General features: G+C 44.5%; 1 protein-coding gene across 2 annotated transcripts in view; it reads left to right on the top strand.

Annotated features, from left to right (window-relative positions):
- Positions 1 to 200: 200 nt before the first annotated feature.
- The window catches only part of LOC141917552 (antigen WC1.1-like), a 31,474-nt gene continuing 6,331 nt past the window's right edge, over positions 201 to 25,343 (top strand). For both annotated transcript variants that reach the window (XM_074810812.1, XM_074810822.1), the window contains exons 1-14: positions 201 to 351; positions 8,812 to 9,126; positions 11,022 to 11,330; positions 12,879 to 13,193; positions 14,015 to 14,326; positions 15,041 to 15,358; positions 16,105 to 16,419; positions 20,636 to 20,950; positions 21,641 to 21,703; positions 21,790 to 22,104; positions 22,300 to 22,335; positions 22,642 to 22,779; positions 23,069 to 23,164; positions 23,716 to 23,799. In XM_074810812.1, coding sequence (XP_074666913.1) covers positions 282 to 351; positions 8,812 to 9,126; positions 11,022 to 11,330; positions 12,879 to 13,193; positions 14,015 to 14,326; positions 15,041 to 15,358; positions 16,105 to 16,419; positions 20,636 to 20,950; positions 21,641 to 21,703; positions 21,790 to 22,104; positions 22,300 to 22,335; positions 22,642 to 22,779; positions 23,069 to 23,164; positions 23,716 to 23,799 — 3,001 coding nt within the window. In that variant the 5' untranslated portion in view covers positions 201 to 281. The remainder of the gene's footprint in view (positions 352 to 8,811; positions 9,127 to 11,021; positions 11,331 to 12,878; positions 13,194 to 14,014; positions 14,327 to 15,040; positions 15,359 to 16,104; positions 16,420 to 20,635; positions 20,951 to 21,640; positions 21,704 to 21,789; positions 22,105 to 22,299; positions 22,336 to 22,641; positions 22,780 to 23,068; positions 23,165 to 23,715; positions 23,800 to 25,343) is intronic.

The raw sequence follows: 25,343 nt of genomic DNA, 5'->3' as shown, positions 1-25,343 counted from the left end.
GACAATACAGACGATGACATCAGGAGCGCAGTCATGCTTCATATAAGGTCACAGGCACAATTTTCAAATTTTATTGGAGGTTTTGCTTCTTTCAGATTTGAGATTAATCTGTTGATAATGTCTAAAAAGGTGAACAATATTTCTATTGGTTCCTTCACTAGCATGTGTGAATCTATATATTTCCTCCTTTGTAGTCATTTGTGAGACACAGAGAAGCCCATGCAGAGTTTGGTCTAGGCAGTGCTTAACAGAGAGTGAAGTTTCATCTGTCTGCGATCAGGATGACAACAAAAGTACATCTTTCTACTCCAGTGTTGTGGTTGCTTCTGCTTTCCGTGCAGGTCTCCCTGGGTAAGTATATATTTCATTTCACATAAGGCAGTGAGATAACAAAATAATGTAAATTCGATATAAATAGGTTGTTATTGTATCAACCTGTAAGGCAAAGTATCAAGAAGGTGTTTAAATACACTTCTGTCTTTGATTCAGTCTCCTTGGTGATCCTGAGAGAAAGAAGGGTAAGCCATTTGTAATAGTTTTGTATTTTACTCAGACGTCAGTGACTGGCCATTCTCATGGGAATTCAAGTCCAACTTTAGTAAACAGCCAAGTTGTAATGGAAACCGGCTGGGTATTCTTGTCTCCCCTGTTGAGCTCTGTGTAGACAGAATGAATAACTCCAGGTCTTTATTCAACACCAGTTAAAATTATGTTGCTGTGCTCTGCATGTCCAGTGGCGCTTGCCTCGGTAACATACTGTCCCCTCAGTTGTTCCTGTATATCTGAAGCATGTTGCTATTTGTCTCTCTGCTCTTCTAGAGCTATGTGCACATGTTTGAAGCTGATGATCAGAGACAGATTTTATGGCATGGTGGTGATGATGGTCACATTCCCATATGATGAGAACAAGACTTCATGGTTGATACTTTGGTGTAGCATGGCCCGAGTCTTAAAGGTTTTCACCAGTTGTGTGGAGGCAGTCATAGTTCAGGTGTGTGGGAAGAGGAGGCACAGGCCTCTGCTCTGACAGTACTTGCACTCTCCACACTACCACAGCCCCCTGCAGTCCCCCAGGGAGGGTGCCCTGCGCAGGGAGTATGGGAGACACAGCCCTCAGGGAGGGAGCGGGCAACCTGCGGCTGAGACAGCACCTGTGTGCTGAAAACCTCCACTTAGGATCTGGGTACGGGGGTGCATGGCTCATTCTCATCCCCGGCCTACAAGGGGAACCAGGTCTTCAGCTGGAGCAAGCCAAAGCCTGATGCCTTCTTATCCGAGCAGAACCTCACTCTGTGACTAGTACAACTGGATTCAACGAAGGCACTTGTGGGATGTGCTGTGGAGTGTGAAGAAATACAAAAGAGTGAGCCTATAGGTATCATAAAAAATTCACATAAGACTGATTACAGCAAATTATAGCTTTGATTAGAAAATATTTAAATCTGTTGATTGGGTTATGCCTGCCTTGCATGCTGTCACATGGTGAAAACATCAGATGTTGGAGTAGTTAAAAATTCAAGTGGAGAGAGGTCAATCAAAGTGAGGAACTCTTCATTTTACTCCTGGGTATAGCTAATGGAAATAGGATATCTGGTTCCTTTAATAACGTATTACAAGTTTAACTTTTCTTAGAAATTAATTCTCTTTTGAATGTATATATTTTTTAGCCAAGAAAACTCTTCTTTGGACAATGTTCTTCAAATAAACTGTTGATTGTTCTCCAGAACATCTTTCAGAAGAGTCTTAAAAGACTTGTTACAGAAAGGTTATACTACTTCTGAGACAACATGTTGCAAGTACAAAGGGATTCTGCAGTTATCAGAGGCTTGTACTATGTATGTGAGAGAATTTCTTACTCAGGAAATTTGAGGAAAGAGGGAAGTTTGCAGAAAAAATAGCTTTTGGAAGTTACTAGTTGTTAGTCACTTGAATAATCTCCCTTGAACTTTCTGTGTTGCCAAATCTAAATGGTAGGCAGTAATTATGAGGAAGTCCAGCAGCGTTAGCAAAGAGATAAAACTTTTGCCTATGTATAAGAGGTGATCATGTGTCAAAGCTATCTTGTCTGTGTCTGATGAAACAGGGAAGAATGGACTGCTACAGACCACATGGAGATGGAGGCCAAATTGCCTTTTAGTTGGCTACTGCTAGCAGTTTACTCTGGAATGAGAAATGAAACAATGGTTAGTTACTGAAGGAAGTGGCTGCATGCTAGTTCATGGGCTGAGACTGACATGCTTAAAGGGAATAGAGAGAACAATTAGATTTGCTTTCAGATGCAAAGAAAAAATGATATATTCTTGTTTCACAGTCTCAAATGACAGAAAGCAGTGTGATATGTAGGAACGCCTCTCTCTTTTGAGGAAGAGAGGGAAGGTGATATTTTCCACACCAGATTGTTTTGAAAACTCTTGCTGGAAAACCCAAGGCTCTTAGTGCCCAGTGCTGGGTCATAATGAGTACTGCAGGTTTCTCTTGGTCAGGTTCTGACACCTTTCTTGCTTCCAGTGAGGTCTTACTACATAAGACACTAGGAATTGTGGCTGTCTTAGCTAACTGTGTCACCTTTGGAGGGGTGACTCCTATGAGTCATGAGCTGTGGAGTTGGTATGAGGGTACAGCAAGGGCCAGCTGCAGTACCACAGCTGGCAGGGGAGGCACCTCACCAGCCGGGGTCCAGCCCTGCAGTACTCAAGAGGGGCAAGCAGGGCAGACCTAGGGATGGTAGCTGGGATCAACTCTTGTTGCCAACTTGCCTCAGATCATCAGGCAAGTTCATGGTGATGAGGCAGGTCCAAGGTCAAGCTGAGAAGTCAGCCTGTGGCATCAACAGGGACCATGGCCAAGCATGGATATACCTGAATTGAACACAGATGCACCTACAATGTAGCTCAGGCAGGGACAGAAGGTCCAGGACTGTGCTTAAATGGAGGCCTGGTCCCATGGACAGAGTCTGTGGGTGGAGACCCCAGGTGGGGAAGGTCAAGGCCCTTAAGGATTATTAGTGCCCTCATGGCACTGACAATTGGACCAAACCTGTCCTATAGATGTTTGCTTTAATTTTCCCTTGTGTGTCTGGTTTTGAAACAGTGGTAATCTGGTCCAAAGTTACTAGGCTTCTTATGTGACTGTCCTGTAAGCCTTCTCTAGATATATGGTCAATCTGAATGATATTCCAGACCCCAAAAGAAGTTGCCAGCCCTCTTCAGGGATTTACCTGTTTCATAACATGCTGAAATTCAAATCTGAACAAACTGAAGACAAGTCTCAGATGTGGTGGTCAAGTTGTTCCTGATTCTTGTGTGCACTTAGCTTGTAGTTTGTCCTTAACCTGGAAATACCAAGGTCCTGCATGTGGTTTTCTACCATTTGATTTTCCACCCATTTTGTCATGTCCTCTTTCACGCTCTAAACTCCAGTGGCTTTCAATTTACATGGTTCAGTAATGACAATAAAGCATTTTTTTTCCATTTGCTCTTTTTAAGTTTTCTCCTTGAGAAGCACAGTGCTCATACCCAACAACTTGATTCCAAGGGGTGCATGAGCTGACAGCAATGGTTAGCAGATGAACATGAGTACAGAAAGATTTATTTGTCAAGGGGCAGACTTAAATTTTTAAAAAGTGCCCTAGGATTCTTAGTTCCATCACAAAAGCTGCAGAGCTTCCTTTCCTCTGAAACATAAAATTCCTTTTAAATATTTCAATATTCTGTGTGTAATTCAATTGAGCATTTATGTCCAGCAAATAATTACATACCTGTCTTAATTTCAGGTTGGCCTGTATCCCAAGGTTTAAGGCATTAATCTTTCTCATGTTTGCTTAAATGTCTGATTACTGCTTGATAAAATACTTCTGAAAAACCTTTCTTGTGCAGGGGTTGCTGAACTTGGTAGCATGATAAGAGACAAGGCAGTTACAGCTCTATTTCCTGAGGTCCAACCAGTAGCAAGGCTAACTTGTAGTACCAATAGGCACACATATAGGTAACACACATATACTGATGTACAGATATGCACACACACCCACCCCTGTAGAATGGCTATACATGGCTGGCCATACAGAAAGAAACATACAACAGTGGCACAAACACAAACAGCACCAATGGCCTTAATGTGAGCAACTGATGTCATCTACCTTAAATTCTGTAAGGCCTTTGAATGGTCCCACACAACATTCTTATCATTAAATGGAGATATATGGGTTTGATGGATGGACTATGCAGTAAATGAGGAATTGGCTGGATGGCCACATCCAAAGAGTGGCAGTCAATGGCTCAGTGTCCAAATGGAGATCAGTAACAAGTGGTGTCCCTCAGGGGTCTGTACTGGGATCGGGACTGTTCAATATCCTTATCAATGACACAGACAGTGGGATTGAGTGCACCCTCAGCAAGTTTGTGGATGACACCAAGCTGAGTGGTGCAGCTGATATGTGTGAGGGAAGGGGTGACATCCAAAGGGACCTTGAGACATTTGAGAAATGGGCCAAAATGAAGCTGACCTCATGAAGTTCAACAAGACCAAGTGCAAGGTCCTGTACCTGGCTCAGGGCAATCATCAGGATCAGTACAGGGTGGGGGATGAATGGTTTGAGAGCAGCCCTGCAGAGAAGGACTTGGGGATACTGGTGGGTGACAAATTGGACATGAGCCAGCAATGTGCGCTTGCAGCCCAGAAAGCCAGTCATATCCTGGGCTGCATAAAAAGAAGTGTGGCCAGCAGGTCGAGGGAGGTGATTCTGTTCCTCTACTCCATGCTGGTGAGACCCCACCTGGAGTAGTGCATCCAGCTCTGGGATCCCCAGCAGAAGAGAGACATGGACCTGTTAAAGTGGGTCCTGAGGAGTGACGCAAAAATGATCAGTGGAATGGAACACCTCTCCTATGGGAAAAGGCTGAGAGAGTTGGGGTTGTTCAGCCTGGAGAAGAGAAGCTCCAGGGACACCTCCTTGTGGCCTTTCAATACTTAAAGAGGTCTTATAAGAAAGATCAAACAAGAGTTTTTACCATGGCCTGTAGTGACAGGGCAAGGGGCAATGTTTTTAAACTGAAAGAGGGTAGATTTAGATTGGATATAAGGAAGACAGTTTTTACAGTGAGGGTGGTAAAACACGGGGACAGATTGCCCAGAGAAGGTGTGGATGCCCCATTCCTGGAAGTGTTCAAGGCCAGGCTGGATGGGGCTTTGAGCAACCTCATCTAGTGGAAGGTGTTCCTGCCCATGGCAGGGGAGTTGGAACTAGATGATCTTTAAGGTCCCTTCCAACACAAAACAATTCTGTGATTCTATGATTCTGTGTTTTCCTCTCTGACTGATCAGAATAGAAGTCTACCAGTGGGAAATATGTAAATACATACAATTTGGATTCCTCCAGACACTCAGCCCATCCAGTATCTGGTCCTGGATTCTCAGTGTCCGTAGTTGCCTCATGTGCTGGCACACATGCAAATGGGTCTCTGAGTTGACCCCCTGACCATCTCTCCAGTAGTTGGCCTGGTCCCTCTGGTCCCTCTGGTAGCCAACTCCTCCAGTTACCTCAGTTCCAGAGCCACACACACATACTTGGCTCCCAGGCTGATTAACTTACGCACTGACTAGTCCAGCTTGATATTTGCTAACAATCAGGCACTGACATGCAGTACCCTCACTCACTCCAGTTGCTGGCATCTGTTGTGGTATAACACCAACAGGCAGCTAAGCACCACACAGCCGCTCACTCACTCTCCCCCAGTGGGATGGGTGTCACAGTCCATTTGGATCTCTCAAATTTACAGGACAACTTACTCTGTGAATTAAACTTTATTTTAGGAACTCGTTAAGAAATACAACAAACAAACACAACAGGGACTCATTTCCCTGTTGCCCAGACTAGTCTGTCATGTGAATTCACTGATTAAAGTTATAAAGTTTCATTACTTATAACCTGTAATTTTTAATTCATGAACCTATTGGAAAAAAAAATTAGAATTAGTTACCTAGCTGATGGTGAGAGTGCTCACCCTTCCTCCTCCATCACAGTGCTGGTGGCCCCTGTATCACACAGCAATCCAATTGCTATTGCATCTGCTTCAAAGGCTTTTTGGGTAAGCTGATGTTTTACTTTTTCCAACTTGGAAGTTTAGTCCATTCCATTTCCATAAACTAGCAGATTCTGAAGAAACTGACAAAGACAATGGCTGCAGAAGACAGAACTCTGCAGGTGACAATGGCCCTTTTGCTCTTTCTGGGCACCTCTCCCTCCTACCTGGTGCTCTCCCTTTGACCTAATGGCACTTCTCGCAGCATACATCAGGCCTTAGCATGAGCTGTGTTAGCCAAAATCTGAGCAGGACTTGAGTGAACAGTCACAGATTGTGGAGAGAATTGGAAGGGTAAAGTGAGAAAAACTTGTAGGTTAGGATAAACACAGTTTAATAGGTAAAGCAAAATCTGCGTGCAGAAGCAAAGCAAAATAAGGAATTCATTCATTACATCCCATTGGCTGGCAGATGTTCAGCCATCTCCAGGACATCAGGGCTCCATCACATATAATGGTTACTTGGGGATCAAATGCCATAACTCTGAACATCTCCCATTCCTCCTTCTTCCCCAGTTTTTATTGCTGAGCACTATGTCATATGGTATGGAATATTCCTTGGGTCAGTTGTCCCAGCACTGACCAGCACCCTCTTACCCACCACTGGCTGCTTTTCACAGAATCACAGAACGGTTGAGGTTGAAGGGACATCTGGAGGTCATCTGGTCCAACCTCCCTGCTCAAGAAGGGCCACCTGGAGCCAGTTGTCAGGACCATGTCCAGACCACTTTTAAGTATCTCCAGGGAAGCCAACTCCACAACTTCCCTGAGTAACCTGTTCCAGTGCTCAGTCATCTTCATGGTAAAAAATTGTTTCCTGGTGTTCAGACTGAAACTCCTGTGTTTCAGTCAGTGTGAGGTTAATGGTTGGACTGGATGATCTTCAAGATCTTTTCCAACCTAGATGATTCTGTGATTCTGTTTCAGTTTGTGCCCATCACCTCTGGTCATTTTATCCACCTATTTTGCCATGCTTGCTCGTACTCAAGCATCCTTGATCTCTCCCTTTCCCCACTTTTGATTTCTCTCCTAAACATCCCATAATAAGCCTTGTGCAATTCCAAGATGCCTTTCTCTTGCATCCCATACAGTGTCCTGTACCCTCAGTCTCTAAGGTGGCATGGAAAGCCCTCATGTAGATTCATCTGATGGGTTTCACACCTGGACAATTGGGGTGATGGCTTTGTTCAAGAGCCCTGTAAGAGGTCAGGACAGGACCCTAACTGGATTATTGGGGTTCCCCCACCTGCTGTTGTTCCTCTCTCCTCCCTTCCACATGGAGACAAGCTTCCTATCACATTACCTAACAAATGAATGCCATCCATATTGTTGTTTAATTACAACAGTGACTGGATTTGATGGAATTTGGCAGAAGGTTTTGGGGTTTTTTTGTTTCAACGTTTGTTTTCACAAACATCTACAGAAAATCATTGTCTATAGCAATTCAGAATATTAACATATTTTATGATTCTGTGATTCTGTGTATGCTGTTTACTCAAGCAGATATGAACATTTCTGTAAGTAATCTTTTTTATGAAAAGATGCTCCAAAACTCTTGCCTTAAAATTCCTGACTGGAAAAAAAACAACTTAAGACAATTCCTGAACAAGTCCACTTATTTTCTTTATGTGTCATTACACCTTAAGCTACACGCTTCTGATTTTCCAATGTTTACTGTGTCTGTGTAAGATGTAGACTCAGACCTGTTCCCCTGTCCTTCTTGGGTCCTAGCAGGCTTTTGCGCAGCCTGGTTCCCTAGGAACTGCTTCTGTCCCACCATCATTCCTGCATTTGAAAGTAACAAAAGTCTCCCTGTGTTTTCTATTCTTTAAGTCCCTGTGCTAAGCTACTGTAAGATATTTGAAGCATCTATAGTAGCAGTCCAACACCGTAAAACAAGAAACCAACATGTGCATCTTCCCTCTTCTGTCAGGATCTTTATCAAGTGCTCTGTGATGACTAACATTTTATTTTGTAAGTCCACAGGTAAAAGGGCTGGGAAATGTGTATCCATATCAAAGAAAAGAGGCAGACCTGGGAGCAGAGCTGGAAAAGAGGGTTCTTTGGGCATCAGTCCCACCCCAAGAGATGGTGGGGCATGAGGAACAACATAAAGACCTATCTGTCTGTCTTCTGCTTATGCTGCTGCATCCTCTGAGATAGTTTGCCACCCCTTATGAGTAACTCTCTTCTCTCATTGGGTACCCCTGACTAGGGGATCCCGTGTCTAGGGCAAGAGAGGAGGGAAAGAATAAAGAGTATTGGGAAACTGAGTTGCAAGTAGTAGTTTGTCTGAGAGGAAGAAGTTGAGGCAGACAAGAGAAAGTGCTTCTTCACGCCATACTGAACATGAGAATGAAGAAACTGGTAATTGGTGAACATTTTCAGATGGATATCACCATGGCAGAACAACAGAGAGAAAGGAGGAGTTTCTGTCAAAGCCTTTGTGAATCACACAGCAGGGACATTACTCAGCATTTCCCAGCTCTGATAGGTCAGAAGAAGAGAAAGCTCACCTGTCATTAGAAATAACTTACATTTTAGCAGTGTGGTTAGCTCAAACTTGTAAATACAGACACAACTCCCTGAAAAAAAACTTTAAGTTGGACTATTTAGAAAGGTGAACCAAATACATCTGATTTAAGAGTAATAATAATCTTATTAACCATCTGCAGTAGATAATAACGATTAGGCACTGTCCTTTCCATAACCTTGCTCTGTCTCTGTGTATGAAGGTGCTGATGAATTGAGGCTGTCAAATGGAACTGGACCCTGCTCTGGGAGAGTGGAAGTAAAACATGAGGAGCGATGGGGGACTGTGTGCGATGGTGACTGGACCATAGAAGATGCCGAGGTTGTTTGTAAGCAACTACGGTGTGGATCTGCCATTCAGGCCCTTAATCGAGCTCCTTTTGGAGAAGGATCTGGACCAACATGGTTGTATCGAGTTTATTGCCGTGGTGATGAATCCACTCTCTGGAACTGCTCCCATCCAGGATGGGGTGCTTTTACCTGTCCTCATTACTTTGACACTGGAGTGATCTGCTCAGGTAAGAAGTCATCCAACCTTGTATAATAGAAAAATGCTATGAGACTGAGATCAAACTTTGTCCTATCTGGATAAAGCCAAGTACTGCATGGAGGTAACACTTTCTCCATGGCCTCCTCTCAGCCAAAGCAAGTTGCACCAGCATGAAGTCTTCTGCTGACTACAAGTGTATGTGTCCTTTGCCTGGGCACAGCAATGACATAGAATGGAAGTAGACACAGTAATTGAAATAGAACAGAAAAACAAACACTATTTGTTTCTACTACAGCTCTTCCAGGCAACAGGAGAGAAGTACTAAACTTGTCTTTGACCACAAATGGGGCCTAAAAAATCAGATGTAGATAGATGGAGAAGCAAGAAAATGTTGTGTTATGCCATACAAAAGCCATTCTTCTCCAGATGTTCATGTAACCTAAAACAGGACAGTCTGCAATGGCAAACAAATCCAATGTCTGTTCGGCTGCCTTCCTCTTAAAGATGTGCTTGATTTTGCTCTTTGGATAAAGTAGCACTAAAAGAGGTTTTTTCTTCCCAGCTTCAGGACTTTACATTTGTCTTTTTTGATTTTTATAAGGTTCCTGTCAGCCCATTAATCCAGCCTGTCTAGTTCCCTCTAAATGGCAGCTCTGCCCTTGGGGTTACCTCCCCCCACCCCTGAAACTGATAAGAGTGCACTCCATCACCTTCTCCAGGTTGTTGATAAAGATGCTGAACAGTACAGTTCCCAGGAAAGACCCAACAAGCGGTATTCCGCTTGTTGCCAGCCTCCTGGTAGAGTACAACCCACTAACCACTACTCTCTGAGCCTGACCATCCAATCAGCTCTTTAAGCATGTAGTTGTCCACCCACCCAGCCTGTAACAGCCTAGTTTGGACACAATATTGTGCAAGACAGTGTCAAAGGCCTTGCTGAATGTGAGGTAACACGTGCTGGTCTCTCCTCATCCACAAATCCAGTCACTTCTATCAGAAAAAGTAGTAAGATCACACAGGCATGATTTACGCTTGGTAAATCCATTCTGACACTTCCCATTCACCTTCTTGTGCCCAGAAATGTGTTCCAGGAGGACTCACCCCATGTTTTTCCCAGGTACCAAAGTGAGGCTGGCCAGCCTATAGATCTCCAGACTGTCTTTTTAGACTTTTCTGAAGATGGGTGTGTGGTGGTTTAGTCCCTGCCGGGGTTCGAGACCACGCAGCTGCTGCCCCTCCCCCACAAAGGGAGTGAAATACAAAGCCCCGGGGCTGAGATAAGGAGAGGTTTGATACAACATGCAACAGCAACACAACAAACAACAACAATAACAATAACAGTAATAACAATGAACAGAACAAGATATGTACCGATACAGCAGTGAGAGCAGAGAGATTGCATAACACATGTGCTCACCGATTCTCCCGCGCTCCACCCTTGGGCGCCAGGAGGTGACATCAGCATGGTATTGAATAACCCAGCTAGAGCTTCCCCCCCACCGCTGGGCAAAATTAACCCTATCCTAGCTAAACCAGGACAGGGTGCAACATTTCCTGTTTCCTCCTTCTGGGGTGCTTCAGCTTCCTATTCATCTGAATAATGAATTCTTGAAGGCACACACTAGTAAATGGTTATTTATTTATTTATTTATTTGGGGATTGCTGCTTCTCAAGCATTTGGCAGATATTTAAAACTTACTTCCTTCTGTAGCTTCCCAAGGATTTAGTATTTTCACATAGTAAGAAATAAGCATTCCCACACAGCATTTTTCTCTTGTCAGTGGAATTGCCACAATGGTTATTTAAAAGTGTCGGTGGTCCTCAGAGAAGTGACATGTGTCTTGCCCATGAAGGTATGGGAGTTATTAAATTAGGTCAGTACAACCAATCCTTGATGTTGGATTTCTTGGGGTTTTTTTCCAGGTTTCTCTGGGCTGCGTCTGACTAGAGGGGACACTGCCTGCTCAGGACATCTGACAGTAAAGCAAGAAGAAACTTGGGCTACAGTCTGTTTTTCACACATTGATTTCAAAACTGCCTCTGTTATATGCCATGAGTTAGAGTGTGGCCAGGCTGTGGATATCTTCGGAGGAACTCATGTAGAAGACAGACATGAACTGATTTGGCAAGAAGAGTTTCACTGTGTAGGGAATGAGACTCACCTTGCACACTGTCCCAGGATGCAGCACCATAGTAAGACATGCTCTCATGATGCCACTGTTGTATGTTCAGGTGAGACTTTGTACTGATGGATGTAATTTATGTGTGTCCTATATATGTCTTCTTCCTGTCAAGCCACAGCCTCTGCATATTTCTGTGATGCTCAGGGTTCTTGGGTGCTTCCCCTATCATGCCTTGAGCCACCCAGGGAAGGCCAGAGAGCAACCCCACAATCTCTCATTCACTCTACTGAGAGTCTGCATTTAACATGGGCTGTTCTAACCACTTCACTTCTGCACCAGGGATGCAGATCTCAAAAGGGCTGTAATTTATTTTATGCTACTGGAGATATGCACTCAAGAGTGCTGAGGATTCCTTCCATGTCTTTCTCATATACATAAAAGGAGAGATGGCTAGAGCAGACAAACAGGAACATGGAGAAATGAATTTTTTTTCTATGCTGACAGAGAATATGTTAATCCCTGGTACTTCAGTTATAAAACTGGGAGCAGTACCATACCTCGAAAAGGTCAAAGGAGGCAAAAGTTACAAATTTAAGTTGGTTAAAAAAAAAAAAGAGAAAGCTGTCAGAGGCCTGGATGACTTTAGTTGTGACTGCCAGGTAACATTATTTAAGAACACCACACAGTCATGGCTGCTGGGGGCTCTAAATACAGCTAATTTATTGCTACCCACTACAAAAGTGATGATTAGACCTAGCAAATACAAATTTTTTTCCTGAGGGCACAGATCAAAAGGGGTAAACTAAACATGGGGCAGAGCTGCTGGCAACAGCCTGAAAAGGACTGCAGTTCTTTCAAAACTGCCTTGGACACTGTCCCACTGGTCACAGCAATCTGGACCTCTGGCTGGGGAGCTGTGGCAGATGAACAGCCCAGTTAAGGTGTCAGTAGCTGACGGGTCTTGGCTCCTGCCTCCATCTTGCAAGAGTCACAGCTCAGAGAAGAAACCCAGGTCTCATTAGGGGGAGTACAATGCAAGAACCAGGCAAGGGTAAGAAGTAACAGTGTGAGAAGACAGAGGGACTTCATGGGGCTGGCAGTAGGACACCATAGTCCTACCCATGCCACACTTAAATTATTGCAAATACACTGATGGGCATGGGCTGTTGTACTCAGAGCCGTATCCTGTGGCGTGGATGAAAGTTGAGAATTGCACACTGCAGTTGCTGCTTACCAGGTAATGTGAGATAACCAGCTACTGTGAGAGAGTGTTACTGGTAACTCCTGCTCTGAGTTTCTCACATGCTCCAAATGCAAGGCTATGCTGAAACTGCCTCTGCAGGAAAAGATGTTGCAAGGTAGCTGCAGTATTGTGTGGGGAGGAGAGAGCAGAGCAGAGGAGGAGAGGCTGAAAAGAGTCAAAAGACTTTTAGTCATGTGGTGCAGGCTACAACATGGGCAATAAAGACTTTTTTTTTTCAGAGCTGGCTTGTGAGCATCCTGGTCTAACATGCTTCCCGGTAACCTGAGACATAGTGAGTGCTAGTTCCTTGCAGCTATTTCCTTACAGCTAGATCTCTCTTACAATTTTCAATGCAATAGCACAAAAAAAAATGTAACTGCTAAGTTCCTTTATTCTTCCTGATTCTTCCTGCAGGCTATGGTGGGTACAGGCTGGTAAATGGCAGTACTACATGTTCAGGGAGAGTAGAGCTTCTTCATGGAGGCACGTGGGGAACCCTGTGTGACTACCTGTGGGACTTACCAGCTGCCAATGCCTTATGCCAGCTGCTGGACTGTGGAGTTGCCCTACTGATACCAGGTGGACAGTCCTTTGGAAAAGGAAATGGATCTGTCTGGAATGGCACATTCAGCTGCAAGAAGAATGGCTCACACCTGAGAGACTGTCCTGTCAGTGGGCTAGGTCATGATGAATGTCCTGTTGGAAAAGACGCTCGGGTAATATGTTCAGGTGAGCAGCAGAAAGGTCTAAGAGGAGAAGTGAAAATCTCCTTCTTTGAGGAAAAATATGGACCCAAAATCCAGAGGGTGTCTGTGGAGCCAAGCTGCATCTTTTGTCTGCTGCTACAGGCATTTCCAGGAGTTGAGGCTGCACTTCACTTGTACCACAAGGCTGCTGTCTGTGAAATGCTCCTAATGTCAGGGAACAGCAAGAACAGGGCTGCTCTACAAGGTAGGATGAGCTGGGGGCAGAGGGCGAGAACAACACAGGCAGTGTCCTTATCCACCAAGGCACAATCCAAAGCATCTGCACAGAGAACAGAGGAAGGTACTGATAACAAGGTCTATGGACAGTCCCAGACAAGGCAAAGTAATCAATCAGGTATAGGGTCCAGCTGGAGACTACAGTCAGGAGTAGCAGGAGACAAGACTGCAGACAGTTACACCAGTCACATATTTGAGGCAAGGACTGAAGGTCTGGTCCAGGTTTAAGTGAGGCCTTGGACCAGTAGCCTGCGGGTACATAGCTGGAGGCCCTAGGTGAGGCTGGTCAGAACAATTAAGGTCTACTGGTTCACCCAGAGCCCTGAAACCTAGTGCCCTGAGGCCCTGAGTTTAAAAATTGCAAAGGGGAACAGATCCTGATTTCTAGTCATTCTCAGTAAAATAGGGTGGACTGAAGTGTAGTTATAACTGTGGAAGTTCCAGTGGTCCAGTGAAGTCATATTTACTGCTAAGGAAAAATCATTCCAATTTCCCAGTCACTTCCAGGTTGTGCCCATGAGCAGTTATGAACATGACATCTCAGTACTGACTTTCTCTTATATTCAGGGTGCCCAGGGGGCAGGTTGGTGAATGGCACCGCATGCTCTGGCAGAGTGGAGATCCGCCACGGAGACACATGGGGAAGACTCTGCCGCTCCCACTGGAATTTGCAAGCTGCCAGTGTTCTCTGTCATCAGCTGAACTGTGGCTATGCAAAGTCAATTCAGACAGGAGATCATTTTGTGGATGGGAATGGGCCTGTATGGAGAGATGCTTTTCACTGCGAAGGGTCAGAGTCCTGCCTGTGGGATTGTGCTCAGATGACTTTGGGCAATCCAACCTGTTCAGCCAGAGAAGCAGCCACTGTTATTTGCTCAGGTAAGTCAGGAATGGCCTTTTATGGGTACTGCAACTTCAGACTAAAGCAGTGTTGGTAATCTCACTCTGCCAAGCAAGTATGTCAGCCTGTCTTTGCCTCTCCTCTCCTCTCCTCTCCTCTCCTCTCCTCTCCTCTCCTCTCCTCTCCTCTCCTCTCCTCTCCTCTCCTCTCCTCTCCTCTCCTCTCCTCTCCTCTCCTCTCCTCTCCTCTCCTCTCCTCTCCTCTCCTCTCCTCTCCTCTCCTCTCCTCTCCTCCCCTCCCCTCCCCTCCCCTCCCATCCCCTCCCCTCCCCTCCCCTCCCCTCCCCTCCCCTCCCCTCCCCTCCCCTCTCCTCTCCTCTCCTCTCCTCTCCTCTCCTCTCCTCTCCTCTCCTCTCCTCTCCTCTCCTCTCCTCTCCTCTCCTCTCCTCTCCTCTCCTCTCCCTCTCCTTTCCCCCACCCCTCCAACCTTCATTTCAGCATAGAAACTTCATTTACTAGAGGGATTCACATTGTTTAGATGTGTCTGACTCCTCACAGGACCTAGTCCTTGAGCTGGGGAAGCCTTTCTTGCTTCCCATTGCAGACCCTTGTGTGCATGAAAGCAAACAAAGCCTTAACAGAGGCTGTCTCCTCAACCAGTGGTGAGAATTCTTTTTTTACCAACGTAGAAATTTGTCTTCCATCTCCCTACTACATGATATTCAATACATTTTCCAACTCTCTTGAGCCCAGGTCTTGCTGAATCACTCAGACTCTCAGGTGGTGAGAGCCGCTGTGATGGGCAAGTTGAGATCTCACTCCATGGCATGTGGAGCAGAGTCCTGGATGATGACTGGGACATTAAGGATGCTCATGTGATATGCAGACAGCTCCAGTGTGGAATTGCCGAGAAAGCCTACTACCTTCCAAGGTCTGAGCGAGGCATGGGTCCTGTTGGCTTAAGAAGTGTCCAGTGTGGTGGGAATGAGACTCAGCTGATGCTCTGTAAGACCTCCTATTCTCAGATGGTGCCAATGGGAGTTGCTGAAGACGTTGGTGTGATTTGCTCAGGTGAGTTACTGTCCTAAAGGTACACAATGCATCCTAGGGTTGCCTCTAGTCCACCTTGTGCTGTGGTCTCACCAGATCTTAAATAGGCATGGGTCTGAGCTTGTGATACCCATCTGGTTGTATATTCTAAGGGACAAATGATAGTTAAGGAAGCAAGTGTCATTTCCATAATGCTTTCTTCATAGAAATTTCTTAAAGAATTTATCTCACAGAATCAAAAAGAAAGAATAGAATACAGAAGCCATAAGAACACTAATTTGGCCATGACTGCTACACATTCTGTCACTTGGGAATTATGTAAGTTTTATTTTGTGACATTTCTGTATTTATAGATACCTGCAACCTTTCTAAACTAAATGAAACTGTTTCTACTCTTCTCTTTTTTGTAACCCATCTGTAACAGATACTGTTTCTGTCTCTGTCTCTGCCTAACTGAGTTTAGACAGAAAACAGCTTCTCCAGCTTTCTAAGATAAGGTGATCTCTGTATATACTTAGTATGACTAGACACTCCTTCTTGTTTGCAACATCTCACAGGAATTATTCAAACATTTACGTGATGCAGGAGCACGCCTTTCCCTTTATGCGGTTTTAGCATCACAGGAGTTCTGCCCAAGAAACCATAACAGAAGAACAGGAATATAACAAGAACGTGATGCCTTAAAAGTGTTTTAAACATACAGCCATTATGGTGACCTGTGCATTATCGTTATATTGCATGTTGACAGCTGGGTTTTCTTCCTGCAGGTAGCAGACAGATCAGGCTGGTGAATGGAACAATGCGCTGTGCTGGGAGAGTAGAACTTTATCATGATGGCATCTGGGGCACCATCTGTGATGATAACTGGGATCTATCAGATGCTAATGTTGTTTGCAAACAGCTGGGATGCGGACATGCCATCAAGGCATTTGTCTCTGCTCATTATGGTGAAGGCTCAGGACAGATCTGGCTGGATGATGTGAACTGCACTGGGGCTGAATCTGATCTCTGGGCATGTCCCTCTAGGGCATGGGGCCAGCACAACTGCCAACACAAAGAGGATGCTGGAGTCCTGTGCTCAGGTGTGTTCAGGAAATCCTTTTCTGAGCCTGTGGGTTGAAAGGGGAGGGTTACATGAAGGGGAAGAAGAGAATAGTCAAGACTTGCTTGGACAGCCTATTGCTCTCTTGACTACAAGCGTAGTTGGTCAGCACATCCCCTTGGTCCCACCAAGATGCAAAGGGTCTGCAGAAGTCCTTATTTTGCATTAACATACACACACACAAAAAGTGTGTGGTGGGGTGGGATATTTAGGGGTAAATTGAAGAGTTCCTGCAAAGATTTCCACAGCAAGGGGCTGTGGGTGTTTCTTGTGCAGGAGGAGGTCATCAACTGCCATGTGACCATTACAGTCAGTTGCAGCTGGCTCTGAAACCAGTGGAAGCAACCCACTGTGCACCAAAGCATCAACCAATCAGAGGAGCATATCGTGGCTCTGCTCATGCATATTTAAGACACAGTGGCAACTGCAAGAGAGAGGAGAAATGAAGGAGAAGTGGAAAAAGACACTGCTGGGGACATGGCTGGAGACACAGTTTCCACACCTCTGAATCTGGTTGATGGCCTCTGTCAGAGTAATGGTCTGGTAAAATGGTGTTAACCAGTGCTCAGCACAAAAGGGAGGATTCTGGTCAGAAGTTAGCAGCTAGTAGCACTGAAATGGTCAAATTACAAGCTTCAGGCTGCTTGTGGGAGCACCTACAGCTTAGACTGACTGACCTGGAGGGGGACTCTAACACCTTGGGAGGGGAAACTAGGGGGTCATGATGAATTAAAAAATGAGTCCTTTCAGGCAACTTTAGTTACAGTAATTAAGGAGCCCTACAGAAAAGGGTATGCTGGTCCCCAGACTAAGCACTCAATGGGTCTTTACTCTGAGTGTAAATGAATGGAAAAATGTGGAGAAACTTACAATCACTGCTCCAGGGAGCAGAGGGAGAGGCCTCTGCAGGGGCTATGACATTACTGGGGCACCAGAGCAGAGCAGATACAGCTGAAAGCTTGAGACAGCAGGACTTTGGGGAGTTTGGGGCATAAGCCACTTGTAAAGACTGTACTGTACAATGTAGGGGGGCTTTGGCATCAGTTTATGGAGAGATATGTTGAGCAGTGCCTAATCATGCTGATCCTACAAACAAAATACCCCTTTGAAAGGACTAGGAATAAGGGGATAATCAACTGCAGTTTCCTGGACTGCTGGAGTCTTGTTACAGGCAAAGGGAGAGGGACCCTGAAAAGCTCGTGATCACTGATGTTAGGGCTTGAAATCTTCAATGGCTAGGCACAGTTACTAATGCCCCTCTGGTAGCACCAGGTGCAATGTGCTGTTGATCAAGGAGTGACCTATGTATACCATTCTGGAGTGAGGATGCCAGAAAAGTGCAAGCTTAGAAGTGCAGACAAGGATAATACCAAGGATCCAGCAGTATGGTCAACCTCAGGAAAAACATGAAGACAGAATGAGAATTCTTCATGTCCCCCTCCTACACACTGAGACTTAAGGATGTATCTGAAAGAAAAGGGAAACAATATGAGACACTGGGAGGAAAAGCCCTTCATAGGCCGAGCATTGTGAGCACAGGAGAGAGCTTATTCAAACCATTCCCTTCTCCTCCCCCCACTTCTGGACCACCTACTGCCCTAACAACTCATTTGGACTTACTGCATCAGTGGGGTTAACCAAAGTTATTAGACTGTCCAGATAAGGCAGCCAGGCATTCTTGCCTTAACAATGTTATGTACTAGTCTATACCTAATGATAGCAGCACTCAGTGAACCTTATTGTCCTCCCTGTGTAGCCATGATAAACAAATATTTCTTGGAGGAGAAACATGCGCAGCTCTGGAGGAAGGGAACCTAAGCTTGAATAGATGGGTTTGGTACACCTTGCTGCCACTGGCCCTACTGCCCCTGTCATCCTTGACATTGACTTTCTTCACCACCAGAGATGCACGGATGGGACAGAAAGGCTTTTAGAATAGGCAGTGTGGCTTGCACAGATGAGAACCAGCTATGAGACTCCCCAGGACTCTCTAATCACCCAAACAATGCTGAATTTGCTTAAACAGAACCAGGTATTGGTCCCTTGGCAATCCAAATAATTTGTTGAAAGCAGTATCAAACTGACCAAGGGGCCATGAATAAAATCCCAAAAATAATTGTTTCCCTGGAAAAACAAGGGGTGGTCTTACACACAAAGTCATCTTACAACAGTCCTGTTTGACCAGTATGGAGGTCTGCTGGAGAATGATGGCTTACAATAGACTTCAAGGCTCTGCATGAAGTCACACACCCATTAGCTCTTACAGTTCCAGGCACATTGCAGCTCTTGTATGAGCTAGAAGCTAAAGAATATCCCTGGTATGCTACAACTGATATTGCAAATGCTTGTTTTTTCAATCTCACTGATCAAAGAAGCAAGACCTCAGTTTGTCTTCACCTGAAGTGGTGTGTAGTACATCTGGAACCAGCTGTTGCAAGGGTGGAAACACAGACCTTGCTATCTGCCATGGCATCATCCAGCAAAATTTAAAGCACAGAATTACAAAGAACTTTCCTCTACCTTCATGATATATTGATTGGAGGAACAACTCCAGAAGTACTAAGTAAAGGTCTGTAGGTAATCATTACCTTTCTCAGTGCTGGATTTGGCATTAAGCACTCCAAAGTAAAAACGACCCCTCAGATATACAGGTTTTAGGCATGCAAAATGTATGCAAATACATGCCAGCTGACCAAATGGCTTGGATAAGCACCATGGACCTCCACACAATAAACAAGAACCTGGGCTTTATTGGACATTACTGGATTTTGATGTAAGCAACATCCCTGGTGGTAGCCCATTGAGCAAACCCACATATCAAGTGACCTGAAATAAGTCTCATTTTGAGTGGGAAGAGGAACATCAGCAAGCTCTGGAGCTGATCAGCAGGGGATAGTCCACAGCCTGGCATTAGTACCAATATGAGTAGGTAGCAATACAAAAAATTTATTATATATGCATGCAGGAAAGAAAAGCATCATATGGCGTTTGTGGCACTGAACATCTCAAGAGATGAGAGACACTGTTGGCAGTCTGGTGTAAGATCCACAAAGGAGCAGAAAATAACTACTCCCCTCTACAACAAGAAGACCTAGCTGCATATGCAGAGGGTGTCTGAGTTGCCACTGTGGTTATGCCCTAGACCAGCTGTCCTGAATTTTAGGTTCAAGGATTCAAAACCACAGAGAGAGGAGCAACCACACTACATGGCAAAAATGGCTACTGGCCCTTTGCCAATCTGCACCTATTGGTTCAAACTCCAGACCAGGATTAGTTGAATTTACTAAGTCAATGGCGAGCAAATCTGAGCTCATTTGGGTGATAAAGTACCAGCCAGCCCCGAGGACACTTGGATTGGGAAGCCTGCAACAGTTGAAATCCCTAAGAGAGTGGCCTCTATTGTTTGAAGATCAGGGTTTACTTACTGGTTGGTCTTTGGAAAAAAGAACAATGAAATGTGTGCCTTTATATAAAGTACATAGAGTAATCTTACTTTACCTACGTTCTTGTGCATGTGTTTTGCAGGGACAAGGTCTGAATCTTGTAATAAATACATGTTGAGATTGGTACAACTCCTATAATGTGTTTCCCAGAATAAGAGGTAGCATTTTATTGACTATACATGCACATTGTTACAACATCAATACCTATTGTCTGGGACTAAGGGTAGAGTTCATAATGCATGCATTTTATGACTGTGATGATGGTAAAATAGAGTGTATAATGGATGTATGCTCAAACACTTCTTAAATAGGTGTTTCACACAAGTGAGGGGTGAAACATACTGGCTACAACAGTCACCTGAGGCTGCTTGGATGCCCTGTGCTTCTGCAGGGGAGTCATTCCAGCTGGCTCTGAAATTATTGTAAACAAGTCATTGCACACCAAAAACTTAAACGAATGAGAGCAGCACATGACACCTACTCTTCAACATACAAAGAAATATGCCTGCAACTGTGGGGGGTGGCCATCACTGTTGTTTGTTGACGTAGATGCTGGTGAATGCTGGCTAACCAGAGAGGATCACTGTATGACTTGGTTTTAAGTGTTGGTCACTATTAGAGTGGGTTCCTCGGGCACTTTCTCATTCAGAGTGATGAACAGGATTGTTAGCAGATTCTGGATTTCACTCATCACAGCCAAGTTCCTAGCAGAATCAGGCCCCTCTAATTCTATTTTTATGTCTCCACTTCTAGAGTTCCTGGCTCTGAGGCTGGTGAATGGCAATGACTGTGCTGGGCGGCTAGAAGTTTTCTACAATGGGACATGGGGGAGCATTTGCTCCAATCGCATGTCTCAGCTCACTGCAAGAACTGTATGCAAACACCTGAACTGCGGAGATGGTGGGGAAATCGCAAGAGACTTCAAATATGGCAGAGGTTCTGGACCCACATGGCTGGACCACATTGAGTGTACTAAGCAACATAATTCTCTCTGGCAGTGTCAGTCAGACCCCTGGGATCCTCAGTCATGTGATAACCGAGCAGAAGAGACCCATATTTCTTGCACCGGTAATTAGAAATGCATCTGTACAGGACCTATGCATGCATATATGGACACTGTAGTAATTACTTTGTGTTCATTTGTTATCTGGTATATATTATGTCTAGTTTCATGCAAATGGCACAAACATTTTTCTTTGTCTATATTTTTGATGTAAATCAGTGAATTAAAATTGCATGAGTGTCACTGAGTGCAGTTACCCAGTGGAAATCCCTGACAGGATGGTGTCATTGCATATTTTTAAAACTAAAATCTATGACACACAGTCAGTCTCTGACATCTGAGTTAGGATCAGACCCCTCAAGAAGTCTAGAGGCACGGATGTGTTTCTACATGTATGGAGGCATATCAGTGCGTATGTACATGTACACACATGCATGTATGAATTAGTTCAGTTCTAAAAGTCCATTTCTAATGCCTGCTCTTATGACAGTATTTCATACCTGTAGGTTCTAGATGACATTCAGATCTCCTGAAAGGGATTGCAGCTGCCTCACACAAGAATAAAGAAAGCACGGCCATCAGGAAGATTATTTAATTCACAGCATTAGTCGGTCATCCACCAAGTACTAAATAGGCCATATATATATATATTATAGGAAAAAATTAACTTGATGGTTAATTTTCAGGAATTTTATACTTCCTCACTCTTTTCAGAGAATAATCAAATTATTTACTTCAGTATTTAAATTCTGCAGGAAGAAAAGAGGCAACGTCACCAGCCACATTTGTTGAGTGTCCAAACTCTACAAGTTGTTCAGGTACCTCTACCTCTTTGTTTCTCCTTACTGGTCGCTATGGACCTTCCTGCTGTTTCAGCAATACAGAAGGTTTCTGTGTTTTGCAGACAGGGAGAAGTTACGAGTCATAGGAGGAGAAGATGGATGTTCAGGCAGAGTGGAGATTTGGCACCAAGGTTCTTGGGGAACAGTCTGTGACGATTCCTGGGACATGGCAGATGCTAATGTTGTATGCAGGCAGCTGAGCTGTGGATCTGCTGTGTCTGCTCTGAGTGAAGCTGCCTTTGGGGAAGGGACTGGTCCCATCTGGTTGGAGAAGGTGCACTGTAAAGGAACAGAGCTGTCTCTTTGGGACTGTCCTGCCAAGCCCTTGTTTGGCAAAAACTGTGATCATAAGGAAGATGCTGCTGTGGATTGCTCTGGTTAGTGACTGGTCCTTTGGTTCATTACATAGATCTGTGAAGGAGGTGGATAGAGGAACATTATGTCAGCTGTATATCATAGTGACTAGACCCTTCATAATTTTGGCTGCAGGAAACTCACAAATGATGTGAAGATCTTCTCCCTATTTTTCACACTTGCCTCTTCCTTAATCTGGGCTCGCCTTCCTTTTGCAGGTATGACAGAAACAACAGCATCACCCACTACAGCAGGTAAAACATTCTTTCTTCCCCCTTTCTCTCTCCCATCAAATGAGGATTTAATGTCCCTGCTACAGCATAGCAGGTAAATCAGCAGTATATTCCAGCCCATCAGAAAGCATCTCCCGCAGTCTTTTGTAAAGGAGACCCAAGTGGCACTATCAACAGCTGCTGAATTCTAGCTGCTTGAGCAGGACCCAAAACTGGGCAGCAGGCAACCTGCCTCACCCTGCTAGCATGGGCACAGCAGCAGGCTACAGAGGAGCAGCTCTTTGGGTCACCTCATTCTCTACCTGTTGCTTCTTCATTTCCATTCAGCTCCTCCCCGCCGCCCTGCAACAGACAGTAAGAGAATTTCAACACCTGTCATCCTCTGCATTATCCTGGGGGCCCTTCTTTGCCTGGTCCTTGCCATTCTTGCTGGACAGATCCGAAGTGCCAGGGTACAGCAGAGAGGTGGGTCCCTCAGGACTGGTATGAAATGCCTCCTTGACATGGCTGTCGAGTGTTTAGGTGGTTGGGGGGATGAGTGACTGACATGAATGGCATCTCCTGCCACACAGATTTTCACATACCATCTGGCAGTGAAATAGCCCAGCAGTGCTTATCCTCAGTCAGCACCTCTTCGTGACTTTCTGGGGACCAACCAGGCCATGTAGACCCTCTTAGGTCACTTCTACTTTTCCTGAACCCAGCCTGAGTATGAGCAGAGACTGTGTGAGTGATCACTGCCTTTTACTTTCAGACTCCAGACTATCTGATGACCCCTTCTTTGAGGCTGTCTATGAAGAGATCGACTATAACCTGATGAGGAAAAAGCAGAGTACAACTGGTCTCTCAGGTCTGCATGTCTTGCTCTTGTCCTGGTGACCTAGATCTCAATCTTTGCAGCTCTCAAATCTACTGGGAAACTGAAAACGCCCAGATTTGAGGAGGGGGGGTTTCCTGCCCACTGGACTCTGCCAATTCCTCTCCTAGGGACAGTTCATTTTGTGCTGTCCTCACTTCAACCATAAGAGCATAGATCAGTATAGGTCAAACAAACAAACTACAAACAAACAAAAAAAGGCCCTTGCTGCAAAGCATGAACAAATAAAGGAATAATTTGTATCTCCCTCCCAGCAGCTATGTGTCTCTGTAGGCTTCCTTCTGTCAATTACTTTTCTCCCTTTGTGGCTTGCCTTCTCCATGAGCCATGAGAGGTGTTATGGGGCCCCTGAGGGATTCTTGGCTATTTCACTGTAAGTCCGTTACCTTGCAAGAGTAATATTGACTGACCAAGAATCTGTTGGACCTGAATGGTATTACTGTAGCCTACTCTCTTCCTCATGATGCAGTCTTAGCAGCTAAGGAGAGTTTAATCTGATATTGCATTCTTTCTTATTTGCCTAGATTCTTATTCAGAGAATTCAAAAGCAAAGGCACAGTTTTATAGCAGAGACAGTGATGAAGAAAACGATCCTGGAACAACTCAAGGTAATGGAAGATAAGGATCCTACAAAGAAGGAGATGCAAAATCAGGGTAGCTTTTAATTTCCAAAGCATTGTTGGTGATTAAAACTCTTTTCTTGCTGTACTTCATGTCTGCTAGTGATGTTTTGATGTGAACCGAAAATTTCTGTTTAATTCTTGTGGTGGAAGAATGTCACACAATCTCATATACAAGTGCTAGTCTTCTCTTTTATATGAGAAGATGAAAATAAATGTTTGTGGTAGTATTGCACTCTTCACAGGATCCAGTCACATGAATCCAACAATTTGACAACTGTTTCTCCCAGAAATTGCAATTGTAACAGTTTGTAAACTGTTACTTCATTTCTGAGATAAATGGGGAGAATTAAGACAGAGGAGAAACATGCTCCAAATAATAACATTGGCATACAATTGGAGTTGATTACAGAATTTTAATCTGAGTGATCTGAAGAAAAGGCAGTTTGCCAGATGTGGGGTTTTTTTTAATTTGAAAACTCTGAGGGAAAGCAAGTGTTTGAAGAATAATTGCATTTTCCTAGAGCTGATCAAAAAGCTCTCTTAGCTATTGCCTGGTCTCCAAGAGATCAACTGTGCATATCCCAGACTCTCTGTTGTGCTATGTCTTTAATTTTATTTTCTATTGTTTTTCTTATATTAAGGTTTTTTATTATTTAAAATTAAGCTAACAGCTTTTCTTTTCCTTACTGACTTTGAAATTCTTATCAAGAAGATAATTGTTCCAAATAAGATCTCTTTTTCTTATTCAGATTGAATAGTGAGTACTAGGTAAAAGGTGAAATAGGAGTGTTTTGATTTACTTTTCATTTTATACATGTCTTATTTGTATGTCCATGTGTGTATGTATATACCATAAAACAGTGAAACTAATATTCTCTGAAGGATGGATTCTAGTTAAGTACAGACCACAGTGCTAGCTGACCCTGAGGAATCAGAGAGCTGGCTACTCACAGAACTGAGTTTGATGGATGGACTATGCAGTAAATGAGGAATTGGCTGGATGGCCACATCCAAAGAGTGGCAGTCAATGGCTCAGTGTCCAAATGGAGATCAGTAACAAGTGGTGTCCCTCAGGGGTCTGTACTGGGATCGGGACTGTTCAATATCCTTATCAATGACACAGACAGTGGGATTGAGTGCACCCTCAGCAAGTTTGTGGATGACACCAAGCTGAGTGGTGCAGCTGATATGTGTGAGGGAAGGGGTGACATCCAAAGGGACCTTGAGACATTTGAGAAATGGGCCAAAATGAAGCTGACCTCATGAAGTTCAACAAGACCAAGTGCAAGGTCCTGTACCTGGCTCAGGGCAATCATCAGGATCAGTACAGGGTGGGGGATGAATGGTTTGAGAGCAGCCCTGCAGAGAAGGACTTGGGGATACTGGTGGGTGACAAATTGGACATGAGCCAGCAATGTGCGCTTGCAGCCCAGAAAGCCAGTCATATCCTGGGCTGCATAAAAAGAAGTGTGGCCAGCAGGTCGAGGGAGGTGATTCTGTTCCTCTACTCCATGCTGGTGAGACCCCAC

The sequence above is a fragment of the Strix aluco genome, chromosome 2, assembly GCF_031877795.1.
Source record: "Strix aluco isolate bStrAlu1 chromosome 2, bStrAlu1.hap1, whole genome shotgun sequence".
NCBI lineage: Eukaryota > Metazoa > Chordata > Aves > Strigiformes > Strigidae > Strix > Strix aluco.
Note: the sequence above shows the minus strand (reverse complement) of the source record. Positions and strands in the feature narration are given on the sequence as shown.